This window comes from Prenolepis imparis, unplaced genomic scaffold, assembly GCF_030444845.1.
Source record: "Prenolepis imparis isolate NDT839.2.m4 unplaced genomic scaffold, iyPreImpa1.0 SCAF_12, whole genome shotgun sequence".
Taxonomy (NCBI): domain Eukaryota; kingdom Metazoa; phylum Arthropoda; class Insecta; order Hymenoptera; family Formicidae; genus Prenolepis; species Prenolepis imparis.
The window spans coordinates 15,071,572-15,085,522 of record NW_028141170.1 but is presented as its reverse complement, the minus strand read 5'-3'; the positions used below and the strand labels follow the sequence as shown (position 1 = coordinate 15,085,522).

General features: G+C 42.1%; 2 protein-coding genes across 2 annotated transcripts; one reads left to right on the top strand and one right to left on the bottom strand.

The window, feature by feature from the left end:
• Positions 1-3,101: 3,101 nt before the first annotated feature.
• Positions 3,102-4,214, bottom strand: LOC145943433 (uncharacterized). Its single transcript, XM_083050938.1, has one exon. It carries the CDS (start codon positions 4,212-4,214, stop codon positions 3,102-3,104), a length of 1,113 nt encoding a protein of 370 aa, XP_082907064.1.
• Positions 4,215-4,284: 70 nt separating this feature from the next.
• Positions 4,285-10,161, top strand: LOC145943432 (uncharacterized). The gene is made up of 6 exons (XM_083050937.1): positions 4,285-4,333; positions 5,425-5,646; positions 7,388-7,450; positions 9,350-9,482; positions 9,577-9,972; positions 10,137-10,161. Exons 1-6 carry the CDS (start codon positions 4,285-4,287, stop codon positions 10,159-10,161), a joined length of 888 nt encoding a protein of 295 aa, XP_082907063.1.
• Positions 10,162-13,951: the final 3,790 nt, after the last annotated feature.

Below are 13,951 nucleotides of genomic sequence, written 5' to 3'. Positions count from 1 at the left end.
CTTGAGATATCGCAAGAGGCGTCTGGGGGACGTAATATTTTGGGGGCTCGTCCGGGATACTCCGAAGAATCCTAACGACAAAATGGCAGCACAGAATTCTTCAAAAGCGACACGATCTCGAGCGGCTGTGAAAGACACCGAGACGGATGCTCTACAAGCCGTACTTCGAGAGCTCCGAGAGATGCGCGACGAGCGAGACCGACAAGTTCACTTCGAGACTCTTCTTCGAGAGAAGGACGAACAGCTGCGTCAACTCGAACAAAGAATTTCTTCACACCAAAACCAGCTAAGTCCTTCTAGTAATAGAGCTTGCGGGGACACGCAAAATTATTTGGGGGCTTGCGCGAGTACCGCGAGAGCCGCGACAAACGCGAGTGCCGCGACGAACGCGAGTGATATGACCGGCGACTTTCGTGTGAAAACGGGCTTAAAATTGAAGCCCGATACTTACGACGGGAAGGTTCCGCTGCGGGAGTTCCTCTCCCAATTTCTTTTGATCGCGATCGCGAACAATTGGGACGACAAGACAAAAACCATCTCTCTTGCCGCGAACCTTAGAGGAAGAGCGCGTACTGTTTTAGAAAACGTAGAAAATTTTGAAGAATTGACTTTCGCGGAGTTAAAGTCGAAATTAGAATTGCTTTTCGGGGATGGGAGTTCAACACAAAACTATTATTCTCTTTTTTCAAACAGAAAGCAAAAATACGGGGAAGATTTTACTTCATTTGGGGCTGAACTAGAGAGACTTTCGCGATTAGCTTACCCCGAATGTCCTTTCACAGTCCGCGATAAAATTGCATGCGCGCAATTCGTTTCCGCGTTATCAGACAATTTTGTAAGAAGAACCCTCCAATTGGAAGGGATAACTTCTCTGAATTTAGCAATTGAAAGGGGAAAAGCCATAAAAATTATTCAGGATGAAAATTTTGAAAGAAAGAGAGATTTCGGGAATAATGGAAATAAGAAAGATTTCGGGAATAATGGAGATAACGGGAGATTTAGTAAGAATTTTGGAAAACAAAATTTTCAAAAGGGAGAGAGAGAGAGAGAGAGAGAGAAAGCTTCATTTATTACGCGCTCTGGGACAAGTCCCCTCAAGCGCCACCAGTTAATACAGAATCGCAGCGAGTGTATAAGATACAGGCATGTATGTACAGCAAAAAGAAAAAATAAAGAAAAAAGAATAAAGAATACAGAAAAACAAAGTAGGTATAAAAAATAAAAATATAATGATAAAATACAATAAAATAAAATACGCAAGATAAAATGAGATAATTAAGATAACAGTAACGATAACAGAAAGATTAACGGAAACCGGCACATGTACAAGAATCAAGTCCCCCGACCCGATCAATCATATCAGAGAGAGCAATCGTAATTTTAAACCGCAATGAGATTCAGTAGGTGCCCATACAATCTCTGTTTGAAAATGGTCAGTGTTTGAGCATCTCGTATGTACGGTGGGAGATCGTTCCAAAGCCTGACGGAGGCAGATCGGAAAGAGCGTCGGAAAAGCTCAGTACGACAGAGAGGAAGGACCAGTGCATCCTCAGACGCGCGAGTAGACCGCTCCGAGACTTTGCCCCGCAGAATAAAATTCTCAGAGAGAAGGCGGGGAAGCTTTGTTCGCAGAATGACAAAGAGTTGACACCCAACGAAATAGGCGCGTCTAGTCTCAATTTTTAATTGACGGAATCTTCTGTAGTAAGGGGAAATGTGAACATCCGCCCTAATATCAAATATAAATCTCACGCAAGCGTTCATGGCCCTATATAATTTAAGATTTTGTTCGGCTGTAGTGTCTGTAAAGGCGGCACAGCAGTAGTCTAAATGCGGTTGGATCAAGGTGGTGACCAGTCTAGTTCTAAGTTTGACCGGGAAGAGGCTCTTATTGAGTCTAAGTCGGTATAGAGCAGACCGAATTTTTTTCACGATAGCAGTTACCTGGCTCTCCCACGATAGATTACTCGTGATAGTAACGCCAAGATACTTAACGGATGACGAGAAATGAATGTTCGCGTTATCCACAACTATTTTTGGAATAGTGAGCTGGTCCAAGGTGTTTATATATCTTGAGGTTCCGAAGATGATCGCCTGAGTCTTGTCAGTGTTGAGGATAAGCTTGTTCCCAGAAGACTAGTCAATGACAGCTCGGATGTCTTTATTGATCCTCTGCATTGCCTCCGCCAGATCCACAGGTCTGCAGTGATAGTAAATCTGCAGATCATCCGCGTAGAGATTATATTTGCAGAAACTGAGCACATGTTTGAAGTCCGAGATGTACAATGTGTATAGCAACGGGCCAAGGACCGAGCCCTGTGGAACCCCCGCCCTGATGAGAGCAGGACGCGATGTAGCGCCCGTGTGACAGTCTCTGACCATCTGAGAACGATTTGACAAATACGAGTAAATCCACTGCAGCACAGAGTCAGAAAAATTAAGGCACTTCAGCTTTCTCAAGAGAATGTGATGGTCGACTCTATCAAACGCCTTGGAAAAGTCAAAAAAGACTGATATCGTGATCTTTCTTTGATCTGCAGCATAACGTATGTCATCGAGAGCCCGAAGAAGGCACGTTTGTGTTGAGTGACCACGACGATATGCGAATTGGCACGGATCGAAGAGGGAGGAATCCTCAAGGTAATTACGAATCTGCTCGCATACCACGCGCTCCAAGACTTTAGACAGAACAGGGAGAACTGATATAGGCCGATAGTGCTGTACCGTGGTGGGGTTTTTAATTTTGGGAATCGGACAGACGATCGCAGACTTCCAAACTGCCGGAGCAATACTAGTAGTCATGGAAAAATTCAAAATGTGCTCCAAAATGGGCAAGATCATGTGTGCCGTGAGCTTGAGAAATATCGCAGAGATGCCATCAGCACCCACCGCGCCCGAAGTAACTCTGGCTAACGCTTTCCCAATGGTCAGCGGCGTCACGTACTTCCAGTGGAAACTGGCATCGTCGTAGGTGCCCGAGAGCAGATTCTTGATGGAAAAATCATGGTTCCCCGTTCCCGGCGCAGTCGCAAAATCCGCAAAGAACGCATTCAGTTCGTCAACCGAATGAGAAAGGCACATTTCAGAGGTTCTCACCTTGGTTAGTGCCGCAATCCACTCCAAACCTCGCTGGCATTAACCTTGTTATTAAAAAAGGTAAGGTAGTATGCTTTTTTGGCCTCACGTATCAAGATTTGTGTCTCGTTGCGCAACTTCCTGTAACTATCGTAGCACTGCGCGCTCTTCCGCCTGCGCCATACTCTTCTGGCCAAGTCCCTCTGCCGCATCCGATTTCGAATCTCTACAGTCAGCCAAGGAGCCGGCAAACTCCTGAAATGTCGCTTTTTTAGAGGTGCATGGAAGTTAATAATACTAGTCAAGTTGTCGTTCAAGATTTCAACCTTAGTATCGACACAAACAGCAGCATGCAAACCCGTCCAGTTGATTTCCTGAATATCGGAGAGGAACGCGGCCTCATCAAAATTTCGCCAATCCCTGCAGACAACCGTTCTGCCCCGTCGACGCTCAACCTTTATGGCATAGGTGATATAAATGAGATCATGTGCAGACAAGAAAGAGATCTCGTGCTGACCAAAATCCGTGAGTTTATCTTTGTCATCCAGCATACATAGATCAAGCAGTGTGTCAGAGTTGCGAAGGTGATACGTAGGACCAAACGGTACGAGGCAGAGACTGGAAGTCTTAATAAACATGTTTAGTTGTTGACTCTCAAACGTGTTCCGCTGCATGTCCGTATTAAAGTCGCCAAGGATTACCGAGTGCTTGAAGTCGGTCTGAAGCTCCATAAACTGCTCGAAGAACTCATCCAGATGTCCAGTATGTGGTGGACGATATACCACAGCAAGTAACAGTTTGGATGCTTCCCTGATGAGAATCTCAGCAATTAAAAATTCCGGTCTGTAAGCAGGAGAACCGGCCGAGCTCCTGAGTACATTTGCTCGAAGAACCTCAGCTAAATAGAAAGCCACCCCACCTCCGATTCTATCCTCCCTGTCACATCTGAAAAGAGTGTAACCCGGTAGATTTACCATAGCATCCGTGATCTCAATACGTAGCCATGACTCTGACAGACATATAATATGGAAGTCCGTACCCATAAAAAACATCTTAAACTCGTCGAAATGAGCATACAATGACTGGCTGTTAACGTGACAGATTTTCGGACCGTTGACATAGTTTGCAGAGTTATTCATAATTGATGTGTGTAGTTTTGTTCTTGATTTTGCGGCCAATGATAGGGCATTTCTTAGAGTCGGTGGCCAGATGCCCAAGGTCACCCCCCGTTGCCCGTTGTCTCCTACAGTTAAAGCAAGTTGGTGGCTGCTCCTTAACCTTACAATTTTTCGTCTCGTGTTCTTCCGCACAGTGACCACACGAAGGCTTAAGTGTGCAATTTTTAGCAATGTGTCCGAATTGCAAGCATCTATAGCATTGCAAGATTCTGATATAGTCGGAAACGGAACACGACGAAAATCTCACAAAGACACGACCGTCCATCAGTAGAGTTCGTCGTATAGTTGGCGAGACCTCTAAGATACAGCTGGTGTGCCCATTGTTTAACTTGGGCTTGAAAACATAGATAACTTTTAGATCACTGCCAGGGTCCGATTTTAGATTTTGTGCAACCAGCTCGTCTTTGATTTCGACTTCCGACATGTCTGCTGGTAGACCATGCACTATCAGCCTCGGATTGATTTTTAAATTTTCTTTGACAGTAAGTCCCGCTTTAACTAAGCCTGGATGCTTTTTAATTTTATCAAGGTCAGGGGAGAAAGCATCAATTCTTACCCCTTTTTCTCGCGTGAGTGAAATTCTATTGACCCGAAGACCACAGTCAGATGGCCTTAAAACTCTGCATATGGTCTCCTTCGTTGACTGAGCCGAAGAAAATTTTGACGCACTTTTGCTATCCGGCATTATTGTGAAGCTGGTTGTTTTTGCCAGCTCAATCCTAGGGCCGCCCCCTACACGCACCCCCGACGTCGATGCTCCGACAGCGGAAGCATACGTACACGGCCGCGCGAGAGAAGAAATCGACGAATTAATATTTTCGCAGACACCCGTCGCAATGCGATTATCACACTTATCCATCGCCTCAGAGACCGCTCTTTTAATTACATCCATGGAGACGCTTGAATTAGCCGCGCGCTCGTCTAATACGTTAATTAAAACCGTGGAAATCTCTAAGAACGCCTCCCGACATGCTCGAAAAGCAGACTCTATAATAGTTCTTTTTTCTAGCGTTTCCTTGCTCGACAGCAATAGTTTCGCAATAGTGTCACTATGCCTATTTACCGATGCCCGTAGAGCATTAACTCGCGAAACATTCATTACATCAATATTCGCTCTCTCTGATCCACCCGTTATATTTACAATTGCTGAGCTCGAAGACTGCTTTACAAGCGTCTGCCTTCCCGCGCCGCTCCCGCTCTCCTCATCACAATCATCCATGTCAACGACTCGAGATCAGCTGGGATGTAGATATAAACAAGCCAGCCAAGGACAGCAGCCAAAACAAGCCCGTCACCGCTAGCACCCAAAAAACCTCGCCGAGAAAGATCCGAGTGACAAGAGAAAGTCGTCAAAAGGTCCGAAAATGCAGTCCAATGATCACCGCGACGGCAAGTTAGTAGTGAGTATCGAGCATTAGTGCACTCAGAAATTGCAGCACTGGAAAAGAAGAGCCCCGAAAGGCAAAAAGCAGCAGAAATAATTCTAATAGCAGGAGCACGAAAGAAACACGTCTGTTCTACTCACCGAGTCAGAGAAAGAGAGAGAGGAGCGACGCGCGAACTAATTCCGAGAAAAAGAAGGAATATTTTAAAGACTCGAAAGGGAAAGCGCAAGCGAACAATTTTTCCTCCAAAGATAAAGAATGCTGGTCTTGCGGAAAGACCGGACATTTGCGGTTTCAGTGCCCTGACGCAAAGGGAAACTAGAATTAGTTGAACTTTTCGGGGAAAGTTCGACTTTCTCAAATAACACACCGATTTCCGATTTTGTTGAATGTAGTGTTAGAAGGATTCAAAAGAAAGATTATTTTTCGTATTTCGGTAAATTGAATGGAAAAGGTTGTCTTTTTAAAATTGATATGGGCTCTGACGTTTCTTTATTGAATAGTAGATTAGTAGGAGATAATCTTGAAAAGATTTCAGTCAAAAACATCAATTTAAAGTATCCAACTGGAGAGAAAATTTTAATTGAATTTTTAGTAAAAGTAAGGATTGAAATCGGGAATTATTCAATTGAAACTTCTTTATTTGTCGCTGGAATTAGTGATCAATGTATTCTCGGAATCGACTTCCTTAAAATGATTAATTTAGATAATGTTTTCAATAAAGCTTTTAACGAATTCACATTTAAAAATGAAGAGTTAGAAAATTTTCAATGTTCAAGAATAACAAATTTTTCGAAGAAAATCCCGTCTATTTTAAATGAACTTTTTGAAAAGAGCTCAATTCATTTACAAGAAACTCAAAAAGAAACTTTTATCAACTTTTTAAATAAATTTCAAAATCTATTCTCCTGCGATATTGTTGCCGGGAATTGCAATGTTATCGAACATATCATAAATGTGAAAGACTCTCTCCCCATAAAACAGGCACCCCGTAGGATTCCTTTACAGATGAGAGATGAAGTCGATAAAATAATGGAGGAAATGAGAACCGAAGGAATCATCGAAGAATCTCAAAGTCCTTGGGTTTCGCCAGCCGTTATGGTTAAAAAGAAAGATGGAACCCTCAGATTCTGTATAGATTACCGGAGACTTAACGCTATCACGGTAAAAGATTCCTATCCCCTCCCTCGAATCGACGACATATTAGACCAGCTATCAGGTAACTCTTGGTTTTCTACGCTTTATTTGAAGAGTGGTTATTGGCAATTGAAAGTGCGTCCTTCCGACAAAGAAAAAACAGCCTTTTCTATCGGTAAGCTGATTCAAAGCCGAACGAGCATGTTAAAAGAACAAATAGAATTCCACGTGGTCGCGGAAGACCTCGTAGACGAGGTCGCAATCTACAGAGAGATAAAACGAAGACTTTTTCTTTTCAATAACCGTTTTAAAATAGTTTTTATAATTTATCAATCACTCTACTTTGCGTCACTTATCTAGTGGCGCAATTGTCTTTGCGCACTTTTAATTTTTTAGAAAAGCAATAGCCATACATAAATGTTTTGATTTGCACTTATTGTTAGATTTCTCTTTTAAAGTCAAAATTTCTTCGTTTGTTGTATAAAATAAAAATATTTTTCTGCGAAAACAACTGTTTCACTAGCTCGCATTTGCCTTCAAATTATATTTGCTCGAGTTATTTTCATCTTGCAGATGAAAGAGAAATGTTTATAAATAATTTTTATGTTCTAGATGTTGGAACCACTTCAAGGTCCGTGATTCAAGCCGAAGATACTGACACTAATACTGTAGAAGGTATGTACTTTATAAATAAGAAGAAAAATAAGCTTTTTGCAAATTTCATAACAGTAGGAATACAAGGAGAGTTCTAACTCAGGTCCTCCGAGGGGGGGCGCGGGGCGGGGGGGTTCTCCGGGGCAAGGGGGTATGACGTCACGCGGGGCGAGGGGATCTTGTAGGCGAGGGGGATGACGTCACGCGGGGCGGGGGCGCTTATCGCTGTGCGGGAGACGCTTATCACGTATTGTTTTTCATAAACAAAACAGCGTATTGTATTACTTTGAATTATCTAACATGTTTTATTATAAACAAAACACCGCAAAGTGAGCGCCGATATTCAGCCGCCCTCGCGGTACTTCCCCTCCTCAACCCCATAAGGGACGCGCTTTGGCGGTACTTCCGCCCTCTCCCGCCCCTGCCCAAAGGCTGCGACGTTTCTTCCTCATTGTTTAGGAAGAATTCTTTTGCGATAATTTTGCCGACATTCGGCCACCACGCGGTACCTCCCACTCCACCATCTGAGGGGATCTTGGGAGGTCGCGCTTATCGCAATGAACACGTCGGGACACGTGTTTTTTTTCGCGGTAAAAGACCGTGTTGCATTACGCGCCGATGTTCGGCAGCCTTTGCGGAACCTTTCCCCTCCCCCTAAGCGGAATTTTTTCTCATTGTTTAGGAAGCGCCGATGTCCGGCCGCTTGAATTTTTATAAACAAAAATGAGCGCCGATGTCCGGCCGCTCTGTGTCAAAAGCGATAACGCGATGAAGGGAGATCACCTTTCTGATATGTAATTAAACAATCCGTTAATCAAGAAGAGGGGAAGAAATGATTAGACGAAATATAATAAGGACTGCTGCCACTTCAAATCATAGTACGTAATTTGCAAGCGCACAGATACGTCGGTCGAAAAAAGAATAGCGGGTACAAGTGCTCTATAGAACGTGATTTTAAAAAGTGTGGAAAAATGGAAAACATCGAGCAGACTGAACGCGACCTGTTGGAGCGGTCCCATCAAATCGCCACCTTGGGCGAGTATTTTGAATGGGCGCTGCGCTGCGAGGAATTTATCAAACTGCTCGAAGAAAACAGTCGTGTCAAGCGTCCGCGACTCTCGATTGGATATAGACAATCTTTGGTTGCTAGAATCGCGCGACTCGAGGGTGCAAAAACTCGATTGCAGAGACAGTTTATATCCAGTGGTGGTAATTACAGTGGCGACAATAACGCGGGAAGACTCGTTTGGTGAGAGATCGATACCGCGTTTGAAAATCGTATACTGACCGGTGCGGTGATTAACGCAGACTATATCGAACCGCGACAATTTTTGGAAGATGCTAGTAGTGTAGTACTCGAGCAAGTGCAAGACGTTATAAAAATACACAACTGTGTAAAAGTAAATACTGTGTTCAACGGTGAGTTTGTGACAGGTGATAAGCGCGCCAACAAAAGTATTAACACAAGAAATTATGAACTTTTTCGCACGTCCGATTTACGCGAGTGGTATGAGCGGTATGTCATCGAAACCACATTGACGTCTCTCGAAGAGTTTCAGGAACGTGATAGCGGATGGGCATTGTCACGAATCCTCGATCTTACGGTCAACGTCAACAAGTGCAATCCTATGCGAGAAATTATGACGAAGAGAGCGGTAATTAATGTGCTATCAATGGACAATGCGTGTTTCGCGTGGTCAGTGGTGGCCGCTCTGTACCCCGCTGAAAAATATACTGAGAGAACATCTTCATATCCGCACTATACGACGGTGTTAAATTTACAAAACATTGAGTTTCCGATAACGTTGAATCAAATAAAAAAGTTTGAACATATAAACAACATCTCAATCAACGTGTACGGTATCGAGAGGAAGAAGGAATTATCAATTCTTCCGATACGACTCGCCGATCAGAAAAAAGAAAAACATGTGAATTTGCTGTACGTGAAGAAGGAGGACGACAACGTTGGACATTTCGTGTATATCAAAAATCTGTCTCGCCTCGTAAGCTCGCAACTGAGCAAACATGACCACAAGAAATATATCTGCGATCGGTATGTATATTTATTGCAAATTATATAATTGTAAATAAAATTGTAAATAAAATTGTAAATAAAATTGTAAATAAAATTGTAACTTTTTTCACAGATGCTTGCACTTCTTTAATTTGAGCGAAAAGTTGGAGGCTAACATTGTGGACTGTGGAGAAATGAATGACTGCGCTATCCGGTTACCAAGCGATAAAGATAAGTGGCTCGGCTTCGACAACTACAACAGAAAGGAGCGGCTTCCGTTTGTAGTGTACGCCGACTTGGAGTGTGTGCTGAGGAAGACATCGGAACACGTGTCATACTATCAACATCACGAGGTATTTAGCGTTGGATACTATGTGCAATGCTCGTACGATGAAACATTATCCGCATACAGATCTTACCGCGGTGCCGATTGTGTCGCGTGGTTCGCCAACAAACTCGAGAAATTAGCGCATCGCATAAAGGGTATTTTGTCTGATAATGTCCCCATGATAAATTTAACATCAGACGAGTGTGAAAAATTTCATAGCGCCACGCAATGTCACATTTGTGAAAAACCGTTTGCGCCGGACAATAATCGAGTACGCGATCATTGTCATTTGACCAGGCGATACAGGGGTCCCGCACACTCAAACTGTAATCTAAATTACAAAGACTCTTATGTCATTCCTGTAGTATTCCACAATCTATCCGGTTATGACGCACATTTTATCATAAAAGAAATAGCTACCGCATACGAAGGATGTGTAGATGTGCTTCCAATAACAAAAGAAAAATACATTTCATTTACAAAGACTGTCAATAGTACCGACAACGACGACAAAGATCGGAAAGCTTGCATAAAATTACGATTCATCGATTCATACAAATTTCTCAGTGCTAGTCTTGACAAATTAGCATCTTTTCTCGATAAGAATAAGTTAAAAATTTTACGTTTTAATTTTTCCGCATTATCCGCTCACAATTTCGAATTATTGACGCGAAAAGGTGTCTTTCCGTACGAGTACATTGACTGCGTGGACAAGCTGCAGGACACGCGTTTACCGCGCGAATCGTTTTACAGTTCTTTAACCGGTGACACTGTATCTGAGAGCGATTACGCGCACGCTGAGAACGTCTGGAATCGATTCTCCCTTCGAACTCTAGGCGAATATAGCGATTTGTACTTAAAAACTGATGTCTTGTTATTAGCAGATATTTTTGAAAATTTCCGCGACACTTGCATCGCGAGTTACGGACTCGATCCTGCGTATTATTATACTCTTCCCGGGTATACATGGGACGCGATGCTAAAACATACAAATATTACGTTTGAATTGCTTACCGATATCGACATGGTTATGTTTATTGAACGGGGTATACGCGGTGGTCTAAGTCAATGCTCCAACAGATACGCGCATGCTAATAACAAGTACATGCAGTCATATGATTCATCGAAACCATCGTCGTACCTTATGTACTTCGATGTAAATAATTTGTATGGATGGGCAATGTGTCAACCATTGCCTTATGCCGATTTTCAATGGGTCGAAGACGTTTCAAACTTTGACGTTAACGCGATCGCTCCGGATTCGCTCACAGGTTATATTCTCGAGGTTGATCTAGAGTACCCACAAAATAAACACAACACACACATTGACCTACCGTTCTGTCCGACGCGCGACAAGCCGCCCGGCAAGCGGGAAGATAAGTTCCTCGCGAAGCTATATGACAAGAAGCGTTACGTCATACATTATCGCAACCTGCAGCAGTGTACACGCCACGGTCTTCGTATCGTAAAGATACATCGCGTATTACAATTTACTCAATCCGCATGGCTCCGCGATTACATCGAACTCAATTCAAAATTTAGAACACAAGCGAAAAATGATTTTGAAAAAAATTTGTACAAATTGATGAACAACGCGGTATTCGGCAAAACTATGGAAAACGTTCGAAATTATGTAGATGTAAAATTATTGACAAAGTGGGACGGACGATACGGTGCGGAAGCGATGATCGCGAAACCAAATTTCCATAGCAGGAGCGTCTTTTCGGAAAATTTAATCGCCGTTGAATTACGTAAACTAGAAGTAAAATTTAACAAACCAATCTATGTTGATATGTGTATATTCGATATATCGAAAGTGTGTCTGTACGAATTTCACTATGAGTACATGTCACCGCTCTATCGTGAAAGATGTCGGATAATGTACACCGACACCGACAGTTTAATATATCACATCGAGTGCAATGATGTGTATGAAAACATGAAACGCGATATCGCTAGATTCGATACGAACGATTATCCAATTGACAACGCGTACGGTATAGCGCATGCAAACAAAAAGGTGCCAGGCTTGATGAAAGACGAGAATAACGGCGCGATAATGTCCGAATTCGTCGGGCTTAGAGCAAAAATGTACGCGGTGAGGGTGGACGGCAAAAAAGACACTAAAAAAGCAAAAGGTGTCAAAAGTAATGTCATAGCGCGTAGTATAACATTCGACGATTATACGCGATGTCTGAATGAAGAGATTGAAATGACACGTCAGCAGTCATGTATTAGATCGAAATTGCAGGAAGTGTATACCATCCGCGAGACAAAAATTGCTCTAACAAGGAGACTTACGGAAGTGTAACTCACCGATTTTAATGAAACTTTGCATACTTGTAGAACATCGAAAAATAATCGACACGTTTTTTTATTTCGGCAATGGTGCGGGTTTAAGGATAGAAACCACCCTTTGAACGTTAGGGGTGGTCTCCAAGCATAGACAGAAAACAATCATTTAATTTAGAAGAAAAAATACTTCTAGGGAGGTTTTAGTACAGCTGATTCAGAATCTGACGTCAAAATTACAAAATTCAAAATGGCGGATCCAATATGGCGATTACATCTCATGACAAAAGGGTGCTTTTTAAAATAGAAATCAGAAAACATTACATAAATAAATTAATAGAAAAAATGCTTTGAAAGCTTCTCATCTGTAAAATTTTTTCTAAATAACAACGTATGAAAGTTATTAGTGGGTAATTGAATATTGAATCATTTTTCTTTTTTTATATGCATTTATATGAAAGTAAATTAAATCGGTCGTTTTCATAATTGAAGTTTGACAGTTTGGCAACATATATAGTTATTAGGTCTTTAGATTCTTGTGCGTTGAGCTTGATTGCCAGAGGCAGCGATAAAATTATTTCTCTGCATCGGTCTGCAACCTTCTCGCAGTAAACCCTGAAAACTATAATTTTTATTGGCTAACTGCAGAGCATTTCAAACCAGAAGAATTTTTGTAATTTTAATCGCCATATTGGATCCGCCATTTTGAATTTTGTAATTTTGACGTCAGATTCTGAATCAGCTGTACTAAAACCTCCCTAGAAGTATTTTTTCTTCTAAATTAAATGATTGTTTTCTGTCTATGCTTGGAGACCACCCCTAACGTTCAAAGGGTGGTTTCTATCCTTAAACCCACACCATTGCCGAAATAAAAAAATACGTGTCGATTATTTTTCGATGTTCTACAAGTATGCAAAGTTTCATTAAAATCGGTGAGTTACACTTCCGTAAGTCTCCTTGTAAGTCCGTACGACGATAAGCGGTATATTATACCTGATTCGACCGACACATTACCATGGGGACATTACCAGATACCCTTATAAAATATAATGTAGTATAATGTGTGTGTGTGTTTGTGTGTGTGTATGATATATTGTTATGTAACATATGTGTAATATATTGTAACGATTAAAGGAAAGGATGTGTTAATAAAGATTTTGTATTTCATATATTTCATGTATATTTTATATATTTTATACGTTGTACACATTATATTTTTCTTAAAATAAATAGTCTATATGAATTAAATCACATTGTCCTTATGTATCCAAGAATTGTGTGAATTGTCAAATCCCAGCCATTTCACGTAAACCTCGTCACCTCTCCGGCGCAGTACTTTCTCCACAAGATACACGTCCGGATAATTCGCGCGATGCAACTCATACTCGTAAAACGCTCCAGCGACAGATGTTTTGCGATAGTCCTCGAGTAGATAGCTTACGGGATTAGTACGCTGCACTTTAACAATTCTAAAAACCTCCGTCGTCCAATTTGGCGTGTAACCCTTCTCGAAAAGTTTCTTGTACTTGCTAACGCGTACCGAGTCACCTACTTTGAATTTCGCCGGAGCGGCAATCTTTATGTTACTATATACCGTTTTTGAAAGTTTATCAGCGATCGCGGGGATGACGTCGGTGGGTCGCATGCCGATTGTTCGGTGCTTGCGCGCGTTATAATCCGATACGAGTCGCGGCAACGCGTCGATCCACTTGTAAGTTCCATTCAGCGTAAACATCTTCCACATGTCGTTCTTCAGCGTACGATTGAATCGCTCGACGACCGATGCCTTCATTACCGAATATGTAGAATAATGATTGATGTTATGTTTCCGTATAAGCCGTTGCACGTCAGCGTTGTAAAATTCCTTCCCCATATCAGTTTGCATGTT